This window comes from Girardinichthys multiradiatus, chromosome 24 (assembly GCF_021462225.1).
Source record: "Girardinichthys multiradiatus isolate DD_20200921_A chromosome 24, DD_fGirMul_XY1, whole genome shotgun sequence".
In the NCBI taxonomy this organism is placed as follows: Eukaryota; Metazoa; Chordata; class Actinopteri; order Cyprinodontiformes; family Goodeidae; genus Girardinichthys; species Girardinichthys multiradiatus.
The window spans coordinates 20,738,038-20,758,578 of record NC_061816.1 but is presented as its reverse complement, the minus strand read 5'-3'; the positions used below and the strand labels follow the sequence as shown (position 1 = coordinate 20,758,578).

At 38.9% G+C, this 20,541-nt stretch overlaps 1 protein-coding gene across 4 annotated transcripts in view; it reads left to right on the top strand.

The window, feature by feature from the left end:
* The window catches only part of LOC124861545 (nck-associated protein 5-like), a 190,493-nt gene that overhangs the window by 150,061 nt on the left and 19,891 nt on the right, over positions 1–20,541 (top strand). For 3 of the 4 annotated variants that reach the window (XM_047355350.1, XM_047355352.1, XM_047355353.1), the window contains 6 exons: positions 881–949; positions 4,747–4,785; positions 5,111–5,230; positions 14,044–14,148; positions 16,194–16,382; positions 16,724–20,229. In XM_047355350.1, coding sequence (XP_047211306.1) covers positions 881–949; positions 4,747–4,785; positions 5,111–5,230; positions 14,044–14,148; positions 16,194–16,382; positions 16,724–20,229 — 4,028 coding nt within the window. The remainder of the gene's footprint in view (positions 1–880; positions 950–4,746; positions 4,786–5,110; positions 5,231–14,043; positions 14,149–16,193; positions 16,383–16,723; positions 20,230–20,541) is intronic. The other variant, XM_047355351.1, reaches the window with a different exon arrangement.

The following is a 20,541-nucleotide window of genomic DNA, read 5'->3' as shown; positions in this document are numbered from 1 at the left end:
TCAGAAATACCTGCACAAGTAATTATGATGTAAAATGTTGCTAGAGTAAAGAATTCAAAATGTGAAATAATAAAAAAGTAAGAAAAGTCTAATTAAATTAGATTTAAATAAATAATATTCACAATATTCAACACCTTCATACCTGGGACTTGTGCCTATGGAATGTGGGTCTGATAGCGTGTTCCAGAGGGGCTTTAATTAGAAAAAACAGTCATGTGTGGGTGCAGTTCTGACTAAATCCACACAGATTGCAAACATCTTGTTCTTTTTGAATGAATTGTTATTCTGAACAATGACATCAACAATGAGTAAGATGTGTGGGGGCTTCCTAATAATAGAGTCGCCAAACTCAACAAGGCTTTGTGTAATTATTCATCAGTTTGCACCCATAACCAGTCCCCGCACTTGGCTCTTTAATTAGTCAGCATTTCGTCCATGTAGGCATCTCTGGAATGTTTTTAGCCCCAATTATGTTTTCCATGTTTTCATCAAGGACTTGGTGGGTTTTGCTAAAAGGGCAGAGGGCGAGAGAAGCGAAGGAGGCTGACAGCTCCTAATACGCAGCCTGCCTCTGACAAATTGGAAACTCACGAAGATCAATAGAGTGCCGCCTCGGCGGTCGGCAAGCAAAGGAGATATTCTTATTAGATCCAAACTCTTGCAGCCCAAAAGTTCAACATCATAACTTCTGTCCCCCCTTGACCTTTTTCTTAGTTGCACTTGGTAATTTTTTTTATTGCCCGTCCCAGTTCAAAGTTGACATCTGACCTTTGTTAAGGAAGGCTCCTCTTTCTTGTTCCTCTACTAGATTGCTACCTCTGTCTCCATCCGTGTTGTTTAGTTGCATCCCATGTAACTAAAAAAAGCATTTTGTTCACAGGACGAGAACTCTGCTTTGGCCTTAGAGAATGAGAGCCAGAGGGAGCAGTACGAGCGCTGTCTAGACGAGGTAAGTGAACGTTTTGTTTAACATGTTTTACTTACCTTGAAAAGTCCACGTGTGTGCTGGATTTGGTTGTACTGAATGGCATGAACTGTATTGTGAAAGTAAAGATTAGAGTTTTAATGAGGTTCTGTAGAGCACAATTGGTATCTTCCAGGTGGGCAGTTTACTCCAGCCACAGGCAGAAAATGCTGGGATGAATGCTAACATTAACTTTGACACTGGAAAAGACAGTGCCTCGTATTTTTCAAGTCTTACAGTAGTATCTCTAGAAAAAAATGATCACGGAAAACAAACTACATGTTTGCAAATCACTTTAACTTTGTATTAAGTTTAACGCAGAACAAGTACAATATATCAGATACTGAAAATGGGAAACTTACATCTTGAGGAAAGTCTGTTAGGCTTGTCCTACCAATGTCAACTGGTAATACAGTTATAATCTTCTAGTTATGTATAAAAGGTTTAGGAAGTTTCTCGAGCTCCTCATGTGGCTGTTATTTTCAAAGAAATAATACAATTAATAAAATTCTGCATAATATGCAGTTATTTACTGACTTCACTTGAATCAATTTAAAAGGTGCAATAAGTGGAATAGATTGCCATCTAGTGTCAAAATCTAAAAACTGCAATCAACCAAACATCCCCTGTTTACCTTAGTCCATCCTAAAGGTGAAACATGGGGGATATAGTGACATCTAGTTGTAAAATTTGAAAACTGCAAAAAATTTTTAAAGGTGCGGCATGTGGTAAATGCACAATCTGCAAGTGCAGAAAACTTAAAACCTATTTACAACCCTAATTCCAGTTAAATTAGGTGTTTTGTAAAATTTAAATAAAAACAGAATACAATGATTTGCAAATTCTGTTCAACCTAGATGCAATTGAATACATTACAGACATGATATTTAATGATTAACTATTAAAAAATATCTTATCTTTGTAGTGTATTCAGTTGCATTTAGGTTCAACAGGATTATATTCTGCTTTTATTTACGTTTTACACAACATCCTAACTTCATTGGAATTGGGATTGTATAACAGAGACACATAATCCCAGTTTATTATACCATTTCAGTGCCTGCAAAAATTTGAAATATCTGTTGACTTGTAATAGGCTGACTCCTAGTGACACAATCTACAAAGTGCAAACAAACAAATACCTATCTTTTGTAGGCTACTATGCCTACAAAGGTAGGTAAAAAGTTTTGACTTCCCCTTAGTCCAGATTAAAGGTGCTGTATTAGGAATATACTGACATCTATTGTTATTATCTCCAAACTGCAACCACCCAAATATCTTCATTAATCACCAAATATCAGTGCCTGCAAAACTCTGGTAAAAACCTTATGACTTTACATTTGTTAATTTTAGGGGGGCCACATGTGGGAAATAGCGACACATAGTGGCAGGATCTATGGACTGCAACCAACCCAACGCCCCTGTTTCACAATGAAACTGCTGTGCCTGCAAAAGATAGGCCATACATTTTGACTACATCACAATCCATCTTAAAGGTGCAGTTTGTTGGAAATATTGACCTCTAATAGCACTATCTCCAAACTACAACCAAATGAGGAACCTCATTTATCACCAACCTTTAGTGCCTACAACAAATTGGTTTTGACATCTCCTAAAATTATTTCAAAAGTCCAGCATATACATACAATCTAATAACTGCAACCCACTCAAACCCCCTTGTTCACCTTCAAACTACTGCACCCACAAAAGATAAGTAAAACCTTCTAATTTCCCATTAGTTCATCTTAAATATACAACGTTTTTGATATATTGGCATCTAGTGGCACAGTCAATAAACTGCAATCAACGCTTTTATAATAAATGGATAGCTGGAGCTGCAAGTCCCTTTTGCTGGTATTGTGCGGGTCAGAGGCTTAAAAATTTTGGTAACCACTAAACTAAACAAAACTATTTTTACTATGAAATAATTAATTTTAAAGGTGCAACATAGGGAATATAGTGACATCTAGTGGTATAATCTGCAAACTGCACCAAATCCAATATCTATTTACCTCTACTACCTTTACTCCAGTGCCAGGGGAAAAGTGGGTTGAGAGATTTGTCCTACAGTCAGCATTTAGTTGGCCCCTTTCTGCTGCAGTAGCATGGTCGTGCAACTTTGATAAGGTGTAAAGAAGGTGCCAGTTATAAATTTATTTTAATTTTTCAATAATTAAGCATATTTAGCATAACTGTACTTATTGTTCTTAGATGATATTACAATGGCACTCTAATGTTTTGCATGATACATTTTAGAAAATATGTTTTGAAGTAAAAAGATTTTGCTTTTATGGGAACCCTCTATGATAAAACAGATTTTTGGATAAAAGTAGCTGGTAATCACCGGAGGTTCGCATATCAATGGCACCCTGGTTGAGATCCTTCTTTTCCACTGCTCCAGCCAACAAGAATGCAGGGAATTATCTGAGGTTCTGTGATAGGTAAAAATGGCACTGCAATCTGGCATCAGGTACAAAAGCTAGTCTTCTGATTCTCAGCAGCAAGCAGTGAATGCCTACTTAACACATGGTGGCGCCAGCTCCACGTTGACTGTGCATGCATAAAAGCAAAAGAACATTTGCTCTGGGGACAACTGACACATAGGTTTTATTTTTTTATCTGAAACACTCCCCACCCTCTCGCCCTTTTTTTAATGCTGCTCTGGGCAACTGCCCATGTGGCCTATATTAAAAACAGCCACTGCTGGTAACATCAAACAACTTGAGTCAGAAATAAATACATATTTTCCCCTGAGCAACACCAAAACTTAGATGCTTTTTGGAGTTGCTATTTCACCTCAGTGCTAACCTTTTACAGCACATGAAATATTCGAGCTGTTTAATAGCCATAACTTGGTATCAGCGGTACAGCTAAAGCCATAGTTTACATAATAATAGCACTTCAGTGCCTTGTGGTTATTTGAGAGGGCTTGATAAGTGCTGTTCGGAGAGCCACATGAGACGGATAAAGCAGCCAGGCCTTTGGCTGGCTAAATCTCTCCGGGAGAGTAGGGAGACAGGCAGGTGATTGCCGCCTTAGGAAAGTAAGTCCAGCAGGAACGAGTTGATTTGTCCTGGAACCAAGACCCTCGGTAGATTGAACAAATTTTCATTGAGGTACGAAGGACTGGGGATAAAAGAAAAAGGGCTTGGAAGAAGATGAGTGCTGGAAGTGAGCTCAAACGATGCCCAGTTAAATCTGCTAGGGACGGTATTAGTTTTAAAGACAGGCATTGACTTCTCCTTACCTTCTTGCCCTCGCCCTGTTTAACTGCAACAACAAGAAAAAAAACAAAAAACAACTCTTGCTCTCTAAGAAGGAATAATCTCCAGAGCTGGTCTGTAACTAGAGGCAGGGCTCATTTCACCATATTTATCCTCGTCTTTGCTCATTCAATAATCTGGAGTGGGAACGCTCAACAGAGTCTAAGCGGTTTCACACGCTATTAATGAGCAATCGATGAGTGGTAATCAGAGCTGCGTCTCTATTGGCCTTGTGGTCTGAATTGCACGAGGGTGTGAGCCGCTCTGAGACAGAGTGCCTGGCACGACAGCACTTTATACAGTCACGCCTCTGCCTGTAAATCAACCAGGCGTTGTCAATACGACCATTAGGAAGTGAGAGTTGAGGAAGACGTATACAGTAAGGGTGTAAAAACCTGAAGAAAAATATCAAATTCATTGTGCGTATGTCTTTCTTTTAAGCTGAAAAATCATTTTACACTTCAATAGGTGCTCAAACTATATGCTGACATACATATTTTTCTCTTTTGTGTCTTTAAGGTTGCCAATCAAGTTGTGCAAGCACTTCTTACACAGAAGGTTTGTTTCAATTTTTGTTTATTCTTAATTTTACTTTGGGGTTCCAAAGTTCTGTATGAATTTTCATGGTGGATATTTTTAGATTGGTAGGGCTCTAAAAACTGAACCTTAAAACACAGAAACTGAATGGATGGATGGATGGATGGATGGATGGATGGATGGATGGATGGATGGATGGATGGATGGATGGAAGAAGTTTGGACTTACAGAACATTCTATTATTTGCAGGATATATGATCAGAGTTATACTTGACGCTCGGAATTCAACAGTGAATGAGTTTGAACATTAAACAAAGCTAAATTTTCTTCATTGTTTCTGTGTCAGGATCTGAGGGAGGAATGTCTGAAGCTGCGAACGAGAGTTTTTGACTTGGAGCAGCAAAATCGAGCACTGAGTGTTTTGTTCCAGCAGAGGATCAAGCCTGCGTCGGACCTGCTTCTCCAGGTAAAATAACATACTGATCTTCTACTTCTATGTCTATCTCTGATTATGGCCTTTTAGGCTATCCAATGGACCTCGACCAAACCTCTAACAAAAACTCGGATTTTCCCAGCACATCTCCACACATCTCCAGGTCTTTTTGGGGCATCATAGGTTGTTTTTTTTTGCTCAGCTTTTATTAAAAATCTCTGGAATCTGACTCAGAGAATGATGCCTCTTTGATAAGACACATTTCAGACACAATCTAGATGTGTTCTGTATGGGTCAGTGTGTTATATTACAGAATCCTAGCAAGCATGTGAATGTGGGCCTCATACAGATTTTGCTGGATGAGTACTATCTGGGCTTGGGGTTACAATGAACTTGTATGGACCCCACCTGGGCAGACTAAATGCAGTTGGCAAACCAGTTGTGAACTGTATATAGGTACTCTGGGTAGAAAATGGTCAGCAGTTTGTATGGATCTAATATGTAACCCAAGGACAAACACATCTGGGCCCCGTATGTAAATCAGAGCCTTCTTTATTGAAAATTAGCAATATTATTTTGAAAAACAATGGAATGCGTCTCAAATGGCTATAAAGAAATAAAACTGCACATCACGTCTAGCACTCATATGGGTTCCGTCTTTTTTTCCAAGTTGTAATACATGACACCAATGTATATTGCCAGTAAACATGGGGGCCATTATGTACAGTGATATGCTGACAGAGCCACCTGGGGTCTATTTTTCACCCAATTTTCAAACCATACTGACCCATATGTAAATTTAGCTTGGCATTTCAAAAAAGCCAATGCTGCGCAAGTCAGAGACAAACTAAGACTACGTTCACACTGCAGGCAAATGTGGCCCAAATCCAAATTTTTTGCACATATACGACCCATATCCTACTTTTATTGGCAGTCAAAATGGGCCAGTTCCGATCTTTTCACCTCCGTAAATGGTGAACCAAATATGTGGTACTAAATCCGATACATATCATCTGCAGTCAGAACGGTCAAGTTGCATTTCACCAAACTTTCACATCGTCCTGACTCTGACTACGCATTCACACAGACATCTCTACAAAAGTAGCAGTTACTGCTCTACAAAAGGCCATTGTAATAAGTTGTGCTCTCCTTTTTCTTACGTTTCTACATCTTGTTATGATGTGGTCATAAACTGTCAGCTACCATTGCTCAACAACTTAATACAGCGACGGCTACATCCATTATTACTTCCGTAAACAGTGTCATGCTGTGTGACGTCTACGTTCTCCTTCTGCGTACGTGGGTCGCTTTGAGATCGTAAACCGTTCAGACTGAAGTCTGATGGTGGTCGCTTTTAATGAGTAGTTTGAACGACCACGGAATTGAGCATTAAGACCTGCAGTGTGAACATGGCCCGACTGCTTTTAAAACCCCAAGCTACCAGGTGTGCCCAGGAGTCCTTGAATTCTCTCACAGAATATAGATCTCAATATTTGTTAATTGTATATCAAGTTTATCAATAATGAGTCTTTAAAGGAGAACTTTTAAATTTGAGAGGAGCATTTAAAATAGATACTGTAAATATTCTTAAATTGAATAAATTAACTATAGGCTTTACTCACACTTCATATTTACTGGGCTTGGGGTTTTCTAAATATGATGCATATCTCATAGACGGGTTTCAAATGGGTGGCAAGAAAATCAATTCCAATACACAAAATTATCAGGACACATTTCATACATACATGGGTCTCAATTGTTTCTTAGAGTTCTCCAATATAACATTATTAAACCCATTTCATACACCTATGGACCCAATATGTAAATGTCTGGGATTAAGGACTAAAGTTGACCCATGTTGATCTCCATGTTCAATTTATCAGGGATCTACCTTAAATTGCCTTAATCTTCTAAAAAACAGTGTAGGATGCCCTATCCGAGAAAATATATTAACTGTAAAATAATCCAATTTAGCTGACAGCTTCTTTAACTATCACACTGTTCTTAAATTGTCCACTAACTCTAAACCTTGTAGCAGAAAATTGGATCAGTAAATCTTTCTGGTCTTCCATAGAAAAGCATCTATGTACATATGACGTACTATAAAAGGTGAGGTTAGAAAACAAGACTAGCCACCCTTCGAACAAAAGGACAATTTCAAATAATTGTTCTAATTGGCACAAGGCTATTTGCCGATCATAATACAAATGATGCAAAAGAAAGAAGAGGACAAAAAAGCTGTCATTTCACCCAGAGAAGAAAAGAAGACTGAAAGAGGGGAGGATGAAAATAGAAAGAAAAGATAAGAGAGAGAGGACAGGGGAGGGAAAATGGAGAGAGATGAGATAGCAGAGAAGCTCCAGCACTGACAAGAAGGTCAAAATATGAAGAGGCAGAAACAGAGTAAATGGAGTAAAGACAAGAGAGTAGAAAGAAATAAAATATCTATGTGTGTGTTTTAAATGGATTTGTCAGTTCGTAGCTACCTCATATGACTTTATTGAACAGGAAAGAGCAATGTTAAGTAAAGCTGTTATAAAAAAGGGTTGGAGAGGGATATTGATGAGGAGACCAAGAAGTCCAATCTCAGTGAAAATGTGAATTGAAACCCTCAGAAACATGATAGAGAACAGCTAAGACTGCAATTTGCTTTTCCTGTTCTTGGTGAGAAGACAGAGATGTCATCTAGAAATTAGTTGTGGGTCTTCGTAAGGCCTGTAAAAAGTAAATCAATAAACTTGTGTGTTTATGTAAGTGGATGAGCAAAGTTCTCAAATTCGTGACTGTGTGCTTATTTAAAATTAGTAGCAACTTTCCCACAACCAACTGGGGGATTTAATGTAAGAATTAATCATAACATGGTGACGCTACAGCAGATGTTCAGTGCAGTCATTATGAGCTCTGTGTGGGAGAACTGTTAAACACAGCTATATTTGTCCATGTCAGAGAGGATCTATTTGTCCTCCCTTCAATTATTTGATTGGAGTCCAAATTACAGAACTATAAGGGAGGATAAGTACACTTTGTTAGATGTCTAATCAAAATGAAGAGACAAACAATCAAAAAATAGCTCAGCTTCAAGACTAGAGAATGGAACCAAACCCCCAAATTTCAATAAAGCTCTTTCATTGATTATTTTGACGTTCCCTATTTTGGAAATGTCAGTCAAAAGAAAAAGTAATTCATAAAAAGTTAATTAATTATAAAAAAGTGAATTACAGTAATTTGGTAAAAAGTATTAATGTGATAAAGAGAATGACGAGTATATTTTATTTAGCCTATAATTATATATTGTTCAATGATCAAAAGTTGGATTTAAAGGTAAATAAAATTATTTAATAGAAAACGGAAATTTTAATTCCTTATTTTGTTTGTAAACAAATGCTAGCAGTTTAGCTTTTACACACACTGCACAATAGCTTAGCATTTGAAAAAAGCACAACTGTTTAGTTGTAAACAGCTAGATTATTAAAAAATCAACATCATACCTGTGAGAAAATAAAATTTACTTTTTGCTAACATATTATCACATCAACACTATTCCTGAATTTTTAATTCTGTAGTAAAAACTAACAGCTGATTTAATTAGTTATTACTTAAACAAGAGACAACAACATCTGAAAAAAATATTTATATACTGTTTTATGTTGAAGAGTTTTTTTTTTTCAACATAGATGGAAGTGAAAGGGAAAGTTTAAATACAGCCAAATTTTATTTGTAAAATAAAAGCCAGAAGTTTAGCTTTACACCAACTGTTGAATAGTTTAGCATTTAATACAATAATTTTAATAAAATAATTTTAATGAAAAGAATATTTTGTGCTCACAAGTGTGATGAAATCACCATTGTGAGAAAAGAACTCCTAAATGTAAAATCAAAAAAATCATGAGCTAGAAACAAATGTTGTATTTTTATCTTTGAAATAAAAGCTAACAGCAGATTAGCTTAGCTTTTGCACGAAGTTTATGCTTATAATATAAAAACTATGCTGGTTTACTAGTGATAAATCAGGAAAAAAAAGAGTTACAATTTTCACACTAGCCTTGTGAGAAAAATGAATTTGATCAATGGTGAAAAAATTATTAAAAAACTGACATAATTCCTGTACTTCTGAAATAAAAACTAGCTCCTCATTAGCTTAGCATGGACTACAGAATAGTTTAGCAATATAGTTTGAGAGTTAAAATATTTATGCTGTCATAAAAAAAAAAAAAAAATTGGATAAAGGTCAATTTCATCAAATTTTATAAAAACATTGAAAGAGTATTTGTAGTTTTATTTATTACATGCTAATAGCTAGCAGCTGATTAGCTTAGCTATTAGACAGATATCAACATCTTCACCAGCATTGAGAAAAATCAATAGTTTATCTTTTCCCCCAATTTAAATTGAGCGATAAGCAACAGTAACAAGCTCAGCCTTAACCTTAAATAATATAAAAGCTGGCATTTTGACATAAATATGTGACCTGTAACCATCTACTCTCGCTCACCAGACTCGGACAAATGTTATTTAATCTGCCTTGTAATATCCTTCTGCTTTTTCATAGCAATTTTAGGTTATTTTTGACAGGAATTTGACCTTAAATTCAGACATAAAACAAGCTCCACCATAAAGCATGATTCTTACAATAAATACCATTTATTTATTTAAACTGATTTAAATTAAGATTTTTTGCCCATGTGTTTTTTACATATTGTTATAGTGTGTGCAGAGCCAAAAAAGTACTAGCCTCTTGATGGATTTTTTATTTTTTTTTGCTTTCTTCACACTCTTACCAATGCTAACCTGAGTGAATACAAAAAGCAGCTTTAAAGTCATAGTTTCATTTTTTAAGGAAAAAAAAGCTATCCACACCAGCCTTGTTTGATGATCTGAAACATTTAGGTGTGATGCAAAGCAAAAAGAAGAAATCTGTAAGGGAGCACATTTCAGTTTTATCACTGCTTTTATTTCCTATAGGAAGAAATATAAGGCCAACTGCTTTGCACCTCTGGTCAAAAAGGTGCTACATACAAAAAAGAAAAGTAACCAGATAAAATAAAATAAAATACTCGTATACTTACTTCAAAACATTCTTTGAAATATTCTTTAACTTTTTTTTTCAAGCTCTGTGTTAATACATGGCAGCAGAATATTAAGACTATCAGAAGAAAAATGTTGCTCTCATTTCTTTCTGTAAAATGTTCAGTGGAAACAGAGAAATACTCTGCATGAGTTTTCCTTTTCATTTCTTCCCCCATGAGCCAGAGGGAGACTTAATCAACCATATGAGCGTTGGGTTTCTCATCCAGATCTGAACCTTTTTGCTTATCGGTAATTAAACGGGCCTCAGCTCCCCGCGGCTTTCTCGGGTTCCTCTGATAAAGAACCGCTAATGCTTTGGATGGGAACCACACCAGATGAGAGCCTTCCTTTCCTTCAGCTGAAATGGTTTCCTATGAATATCACCTATTATTTCACACAGGTATGGATATTAAATGAATAAACCAGAGGTGTCTCTGATTTTAGCATTATCTGCACGTTACACTACCATCCATTGGGCGATGCTGCTCATCAAATGTGACAGGTGTCAGATGAGTCAGCCATTACTGGGATGAAAACACATTGTTTGTTTTGTTTGTTGTTTTTCTACGAAGATAGCTCAGAGTTCAGAACAGAGGATGTACAGCCTAACCTCATTAGTAAGAATAAAAAATAAAGACAGAATGTTACCAGGTTGTTTGAAACCCCCAAGCTGTAATGCAACGAGAGATCTTGCGGTCTTTAATATCACGGCAGAGTATTCTTCTGTTGAACCAACCAAACCTTAGAGAGGAACAGTCTCTGTAATGATTAAAACTGTTGATCAGACAATGCATTATGTGCACTGGCTTCTTTTGTGTGTGTGTGTGTGTGTGTGTGTGTGTGTGTGTGTGTGTGCGTGTGTATTGGGAGACTCTCCCCCCAATGTGTGTTTTTGACAGCGGTTGCCGATACTGACGAATTTGTTTGGAAGCTGCCTATTGATGCTATTCTGGGCCGATATCCATTATCTTGAAATATGGCTGCTGTCAAAACAACAACAAAAACAGCTAACAAACAGCAGAAAGCCTTTATGGCTTCCTCTGAGTATCTTGAGAAAACTTCTCGAGCTGTAGACGTCAAGAAGGGGCAAGTATTTGCGTGATACAGTCTCGCCTGCATTAACAGGAACTTTAAAACCTTTGACTTTGAGCTCAGCCTTGAACCTCAAAAAACCCGGCCTTGTCATTTTGCATTACCTCCGACCATTCTCCCTGTCGTGACCCGATGGCACTATTGACTGAATGCTTGATGAGGATGCTGAGGAGGTGAAATCAAGCACCATACGATAAGATCATAGGACCCTGCGACACCTCGGCCACTCCCATCCTGCGCAGACTGCAGGGAAGTGCCTTACAGAACATTCACAATTCTTGAACTTTTAGATGAACGTCATTGGCTTTTATTAGGGTTATGTGTGTTAGGATGCCTTTAACTGTGAAGTTAAAGGAAAAAGAACACAGTTATCAATTTCTTTTGCAAAAATCCGAAAGGTATGTCTATTTACTCTTATGCTCCATCATAAAATCTCACCCAACCAACGGCCTTCACCTAATTAGCATTGAACACTTAACTGCACATCACCCTGAACACACCCTCCTTTCAGTGACAGATGCTGGTAGCAGAATTATTATGTGGGGAAGCTTTTTTTCAGCTGAGACAGGGAGCTGGTTGGCATTAATGGAAAGATGGATTGACAATCCTGGAAGAAAACCTCTATCCCAATACTGCCTCAATTCTTTTTTCAATGATATAAAAAATATTAGTATTTGTGCTGTCAGTCAGATGCAGATTTAGATTTAAGATGCCGAGCTGAGATTGTTCATTTGAATACAGCACATGTAATAGATATTTAGGTATTTTAATGTGGATATTAGTCAAATTAGGCATGGTTGGACTTAACTCTGACCACTGATTGGAAGAAATGTGCATCCATTACGATCCTTGGTATGTGTGGAATGTGCATCAGCCAGAATTTGTGGCATATAAACGTCATCTTGGCTGCATTAAAACCAGAAACAGTTTGAGGGGAAGTTTCGGTAAAAGTCTGCAAGGGGCTATTCTCATATTCAAGTGTATAGATGGTCAAAGTCAAAGTCTGTCTTTAAACAGCAACCACACCATTTATACTGTCAAACATAGTGGTGGCAGCATCATGCTGTGGGAATCAAGTTTTAATGCTTTAGAATTGTCCCAGTCAAAGTCCATGTAAAATTACATTAAACACATGGAGTATTACAATGACCCCAGTCAAAGTCTATGTTACATCACTTTGAGAACCCAATCCATACGTTAAAACACGGTGATGGCAGCATCATGCTGTGGGAATCATGCGTATTCACATGTTACAATGGCCCTAGTCAAAATCCAGACCTAAATCTAATTGAGAATCTGTGATGAAACTTTCATCTTAATATTCACAGAGGCCCGTCTGTCAAATCTGACCGAGGTTAAACTATTTCTGAAAGAACAGAAATATGTTTGGACTCTAGCTGTGCAAGACATATCCCAAAAGTCTCTGAGCTGTAATGTAACTAGAGGTGGTTCAGCCAAATACTGCTTCAGATTGGCTGAAAACAAATGAAGGCCACACTTTCACCACAAATTTATGTAATGTTTTGTTTTGATCAAATATAAAATAAAGTACAGGGATGTTTCTGGCTGTTAGAGACAAAATGGGGAAAAGTCAAATGGGTATTTACACAAGGCACTGTAAGTTTTGGGTTTATTGCTTCTAACCCTAAGTATGAGGGTGCTTTTCTTGACTACTCTTACTTTTATGTTTAAATTTGCTGGAATATTTTGGACAAAACTTCAATATTACAGACTATATACTGATGTTTATCAAACCGTTTAAACAGGAAAGTGCACCATTATCACAGCATTCTTATGTCTCCAGAAAATAATTGTAAGAAGACTGAACTTTCTTGTTCATTGTACAAAAGAAGCTTTTCTTTTCAGTGTGTTGCCAAAATTTGAGCAAGAAAAAAAAAATCTAAGCACTGATGCTCTAATGCTTCAAGTAAAATAAAAAATGCAGTTATTTAGAGGGATGTGTTTCGCAAAAAGTCAATATAAACAAAAGCATTCTTGTAAAGAAAATTACATCTCACTTTTCCACCATGTTTTTAGGTAATATTTGCGTTTTTTCAGCAAGATCAGACCACAAGCATTTACTTTTAAAGGTCTAACAGATAACTACACCAGTGTCTGTGCATATACCCCCTAAGTGAGCATTCGTTTGGCACTTGGCAGTAGAAGTGTAGCACAAGATCAAGTGTGCTGCTGCTCTTTATTTCCAGCTTAAGTTAATTTGAGCGCAGGGAATCAAGCGTAATTAAGTTCAGAGATGAATGTGTGGGAATGTATTTGGGTTTGAGTCTTTCCCTCTTATGTGCAAGAGTTAACTAACAGAAGAGACTTGGACATAAATTTCAGGGAAGCGAATCAAATGAATCCCCAACCCCCCAATGTAATTATTTCCTGTTCACACTGTTTTTATTTTTTGGCCGGCTGATAACTGTAATGACTTTGAGGGAGAGGAATCGGCTCCAACAAAAGGAATCTGATTTGTAAAACACAGCTCAACCTTGACCTAACGTTTGTACTTTTTCAGAATTTGACTGCACTTATAATTCAGTTCAGCTTTGATCTAGACAGAGCAAAGAATCAATAAAATTCCTCGCATCTTACGGCAAGGCTTACTTCAATCTCCCGAGCTCCCCGTTGCTAAAATTCACCGTACCGTGTCCTTTTCCCCCTTTTTTCCCTTTGACTTTCAGAAACTCCACTCTCGTATCATGGATCTGTCTGCGGCTGATCTGCTGCTGGAGCCGGAGAGAAGCAAGGCTTTCCTGCTTTCCAGGAACACAGATTCTCCTTTTACTGTAAGCATGCAAGACAGAAACATCCTCCACCATACCTGCATCTCTCAAGCAATCATTGCCACCTATTTCAATATAGACCCACCAATCTGGAGCCGTGACCTCTCTGGTGATCCTGCAAGTAAAACCTCTGGTGTCACTTGGCACTAAGAGGGATAAATCCTTGTCATATTACCAGAAAACCATCGATTCAGACTCGACGTCAGTAAAACCGACTCCACAAGACACAGTGGAACATTAGTCATCTTATATATTATGCATTAAGGCTTGAAGATGAGTTTTCTCCACCCTTTTACCCCCCTGAGAATGCCACCTGATAAACTGAAACGAAGAAAGTGAATTATGAATCATCTAAATGTCCACATATCCTTCAAAACCCAAGAAGCACTTCTTTGAGATTAGCAGAATGGTATTTTTTATCACTCTGTCTCTGCATTGAGATTCTAATTTGATAGATATGCGTGAAGATGTGGTGACAGCGCATGACAATTCGATATCTCTGCAATGACTTTGCAAAATATTTCTCTGGAAATGTTTGGTTGATCAGTGAGATTTTATCATTGCTCAAATGGCATCAAGATGGTAATTAGATAAGCAACAGCAACTGGAGCTCAAAGGCTAAAAACCCTCTTGATTATCTGTTGAAGTTGTGAAAGTAAAACAAGAACTGCGTGCGAAGGTTTGAATTTATTGTGGATTTACTTTAATTGACATAGAGTACATTTTTCATCCATGAACCATTACTGCTCCGAACAAACTGAATTTATATCCCTGCTGTTTTTGTACAGCTGTTCTGTTTCTTGTAAATAGTCTGTTGTTGTTTTTTATGCATATTTATACATGCGCATTATCAAAATCCACCCTACTCAGTTGCACATTTCATTTATATGTATGCTATTTTTATTCACTGTACTGTATTATTTCTTGTGTGTCAATTTTCTCCGTGCTGTACAGTGTCTTTTGTTATTTTTATATATATATATTTTTTTATTTTTTTTAACTTGGTGTGAATCTGCAAGCTTTTATTTGCCTTTCATTTTGCTGCTGATACACCTGAACTTCCCCACCGTGGGTCAACAAAGATATTTATTTCTATTATACCTACAGACTCAAATAATCACACACACCCCATGGTATTATGCTAAATTACCCTAAGCAAATTAGGAACTTGACAACAAGCTTTTTGTAGCCATCAACAGGCTTCTGATATAATCCTGCCTGGACATTTAATCCACTTTTCTTGGCAGAATTGTCAGAGTTCATTTAAATTTCTTAGTTTTCTGTCTGATTTGGTAGAACTCATTGAAACTGGTTGGCTTCTTGGCAACCTTGCCTGTGGTACATATGTATTGCACAATTCAGACTAATATCAACATAATAATAAAAAAGGACTACTTCCTAAATCTTCAATTTTGGCAATATGGTTGCAATCTGGACACACTAGGATGTCCTAAGAGGACAATGATCCCCATACATATTAATTCGGTAAACCGAATTAATTGCAGTAAATGAAGTAGGCTATACTGACAATTTGTGGGCAATGATTAAGACCTATTTCAGCACACAAAACCATCCGATTTAAGCATTTTTTGCTGGGTTTGTTTTGTAAAGTTCTGCAGGTCGGAACTTGAACCGGGGACAGCTGCGTTGAGGAAGAAGGCCTCCGTACATGGCACTATCACTGCGCTACTGTTGCGCCCAAAAAAACTATCCAATTTGAATGAACTGGTTAAATATCTTGCCAGAATTGTATGAGAAGTCTGTTGATGGCAACAGAAAGCCATTATTCAATGTACAATTCTGTGTGCATTAGCAAAAAATCCACTATGAAGTCAAATTTCTGCAGAGGGCATTTGACTATAGTGTGTCCTCAGTCCATCCTGAAAAAGAACAATTCAAATTTACCAATAAACCTTAAAATTAATATGACATTATTTGCCGTGATAAGTGCTTTTCAGCTTCTTACTAACACTAATAATACACATCTATAACAGAAGTTTTGTTAGTTATAAAGGATTGTCCCCTAAAGTCTTTTACATTTCTTATAGGAGGTTCAGTTAACCGGAAAGCCAGGTCTCCCTGTGGCCAAGTGTTTGAGCCAGCTGAGTCTGACTGTGCCCCCACCCATCTACCCACGCAGCAGCTGTAGCAGCAGTGAGATATCCCTGTCGAGCGCATGCAGTGAATTCTCCAGCGGCTCGTACACCTGGAATGATGGACGCTCCTGTGGGAAAATGGTAAACCCAAACATTGGTTCCACAAAATAATCACGAGTGGCAGCTCGTCAAAGTTCCCTGTTCATTTGAGGCCCTAATTAATCCCATATCTTCCTTTTGGATTTGATGACCATGACTAAAAATACTCTCTAAAATTATCTTAGAAATTTGTTAAAATAGATAATATATTTAAATTCTAATATATCTGCTACATTTACATGAAAAATGGTTTTGTACTCTGAATAAACCATAAACCACCCCTAAAATGTTCACTCTGAAAAGAATCCTGCCAAAGTAGCTTGAAAGAACTGCCAAAACATTACTAATTACAAGTGTTACCTTTGTTTCTTTCTGCCTTAAAGTCTTCTCTTACATGGGAGAAGAGGCTGAGTTTGGGTTCATCAACTCCTAGTAACATCTGCACTCCCTCAGAGGAGCAACGACCCACAAGATGCAAAGAGAGCCACATACTGGAGGGACTCAAGAGGCTTCAGAGGAGAAAACACCGGAGTTCCTCCTGTTCTTCAAAGGTCTCCAGATCAAGCAACAAAGACTGCATGAACTCCAATGAGGGAATCTATTCCCTGGGTATCAAGAGTAACAGTAAAGGGGTTTCCAAAGCCAGCCATTGTGGCAGGACTTCCACTGCTCGTGGCAAGCAGTTCTTTTACGATTCGGATGATGCTGATGATGAATTGGCACAGTCTAGTTGCAGAGATAACATCCCCACAAAGGACAGTTGGTTTCACTGTAAGAGACTCTCACACAGCATCTCGGACAGTTTGTGTAGCTGGGAGGGGACGCAGGAAAGTGGAACTGGAAGTGCTGGTTCAGGACTGATGGTTACAAACCCTTGTTCCGGTTGTGACTCCAAAGAGCGTCCAGAGAAGCTTGTAAGTTTTATCAACAACTTTCTCTCAGATGGAGAGCACAAATCAGCCTTTCATAAACCATCCAAACTCCGCTTCAGCACCCCTGACCCAGAGGGTCCCAAACGCCTCTCTGACGTGAATGACCATGAAGAACTTAACTCAGAGTGCAGTGATGTCCGAGTGTCCTGTGACCAGCCGACAGAGCAAGCAGAGAGGGAGTTTAAAAGACTATCTAGGGATGCAGCAAAGCTCCTCAAACAAAAATACTTAGGCAAAGACCAGGGCCGTACCCAGTCTGCTGATGGCAGGCCCAGACCTTTTAGCCTAATGAAGGAACCAAAAGCATCCAAGTGTACCCAGTCTGAAGAAAGTATATTGGCTATATTTGATGCGGAAGGGGAACCTATTGAGTTGTGTCCCCAAAGGCTTGCAGCTGATACTGAAAAAATTCATGGTAGCAAAGACAATGCAAATTATGCAGAATTAGTACCACAAGAAAGACCAACAAGGCAAATATCAGCAAATGCAAGAAACTATAATGTTCTTGAATCCCCAGAAAAGCCCTCAGAGTGTGAGACTAGGACTAGTAAATCAGGCAATAGCAGGGAGGGAAGTGCAGAGAGACTGTCTTTGCAGGTAACTCCTCAAAGAAAACTAATAAAACCACCAAGCATCCGTGCAAGTAAAGGTCAGTCAGTTCCTCCATTGAATGATGGTGCCTGTCCCAAGTCTAGTGGTTCAAAAATTCCTGGTCGTAACAAACCATCAGCATCACCACTGAGGGTATCTAAAGGATCAAAAGAACCAAGCAATAGTGGAAACTCAGGATCCTCCACTCAGGAGAAATCCCCTTCTTCTCCTACAGTTAAATTGTCCAGATTTATCAGAACACAAACTAGCTCTCAGAGCCCAAAGGGTGTGAACTCCACGTTCTCTAACAGGGTCGAATGGAGTAAGGGTCTCTCATCCACCTCCCACCACTTACCAAGGAGGCTCTTGGAGTATGGTGACACTAGTGAACAACCAACTAGAGACAAACACTGTGAACCTAGCAAAAATAAACTCAGGTCTCCCTCTCCTCCCCCTCCCCCGGGCCGCACCACCTCCTTACTGATCAGACCAAATTACGAAGGTTCACCTCAGGCACATAAAACAGGGGTGACTCACTCATCCACACTAACCACTGGGAGAGGTCCTCCCCCAAGTTACTACACCTCATTAGCACCAAATATGCAAACTACTTTACCCATCAAGGATAAAGACTGTTTGGATTTGGATGCAGGCTATGAGACTGCACTTGCACCTCAGAAACTGGTAGAGAAAACCAGTCAGCACCTTCAGAAGTCCCCCGTTGTGATTCAGACTCCTCTTAAAGGCACTTCCAAACACACAAAAGACTACCTCCCTTCTGCAAACTCAGGGTGTGCACGAGAACCTGAAAATGCACCTAGAAGCTCAAAGAATGTTCCTCCTCCCTACGGTGCCCTAAGAGGGTCCGCACTACAAAATTCATTTGCAATTAAGAAAGGACCCACTCATGAAAATATTCAACAGACAGTGCAGAAGACCTCAATAAGTTTACCCATATCCCCTCAGGACTCCCCTCAGTGTCAAACAGAAAAGAATGGTAAAGCTATCGTTAGCCCTCCTGCCTCTGCTGTTATGTCACCTAACCAAGCAGAAAAAGCCTCAAAGACTTATATCCCAATGGGGTTTAAAGCCTTTTTAAAGTCACCGCCTACAAGTAAAAGTAGCCCCACTGTTCCAGGTAAACAAGAGAAAGATCATATTAACTCTGTCTCCAAGGAGACCGTGACTTTGAATGCTTCGACCCAGTGTGATAGCTTGCAAGCAGTGTACGGTATTGATTTGCCACCCAAAATGTCTTCCACAGAGGAGAAAGGTGAAGTCTATTGTTCCCTTCAAGAAGATGACGTACATGCCCCTGTGCTGCCTGAGGAAGGTGATGTTTGTGATAAGGGGAAAAGGAGTAGTCAACTCTTTGGTCGATCAATATCTGTTACAACAAAAACTCATCTAAAACCTGCTTTGGGAATGAATGGAGCCAAAGCTCGTAGTCAGAGTTTTAGCATGAACTACATGGAGAAACCCAACATCAATGTGCTAGAAGGACCAGGAAAAATTCGGACTCAGATCATTACCAAGTCAGGCGAGAGGGGAAACTCGCTGTCAAGGCAAAGTTCTTTAGAAGTACCCACTGTTGGGTTAGCTGAGAGCCCAGTCCATTCACCCCGGACTAGGCTGAGCCACTATGGAGGTATGACAGGTTCAACTAGTACCAACGGCCTCCCTGACAAAACCTCTAAATCAGGCTCCAACGGTGAAGGCGTCACTTCACCTACTCATAAAGAGGTGCGTAGCCTGCCAACAAGCGAAAGGACTAGTTTCAACCACATCCGGAAACCAAAAGTTGCCGCTCATTCACAGTTTCAGCCTCAGCCACCCTTCTATAGCTCAGAAAACCCTGCAAGAGAGAAGGAACCAGTCAAAACCCAGTTGGACTCACCAATCAAACCAACAGTTGCAGAGGAGAAGAAAATCAGCCAGACAGTTTGCACAATTGAAGAGAAAGTCATGATGGGAATTGAGGAAAACTTGCAAAAATCCCAAGAACAAGAAAAAGTAGCCGCCAGCGAGGCAAAACAAAAGACTGGCCCTTCTCTCGCCAACTGGTTTGGCCTCCGAAAGAGCAAGCTTCCAGCTCTGAGTGGCAAAAAGTCGGAATCCCCCAAAGGGAAAGAAGAGAAGAAGGACCTGAAAATTGGATCTGTCCTCGGGGGAAAACAGACCAAGCCTGAGAAAAAGAAGGACAAAAAGAAGGAGAACCAGGACGTGCAGAATCTATCCGAGATGAACAACAAACTGAGCTCCATCATGGACCACTGCAACAATCAGATGGGTCAGATCGCCAGTCAGATCCAATGTACAACGGCATTTATCGGCAAAGACCAGTTCGTCAAAGACCTCCTTGGCAGGTGGGTATTTGTCACTTGCACTGACAAATAGTAAAAACAACAGCTTCCAGCTGACTCTGAGAAAAGCCTGTTTAAGCTAAGAAAAGATCCACATGTCATCACAGCATTGATTCTCCACTTTGAATCCCAGCTGACAGAGTTGGAACACATTTTATGCGGGCTGTTAAACATTAAATTAGATTTCTGCGTGTATTTGTGTGCATTGGTGGGGATATGTTTGCCGTCATTAAAGAGCAGGTTATTGCAATTTATTAGCTCTTTGGTTTGATGAAGGAGCTGACAGACATGAAACCGAAATCTCATTCCCTCGCA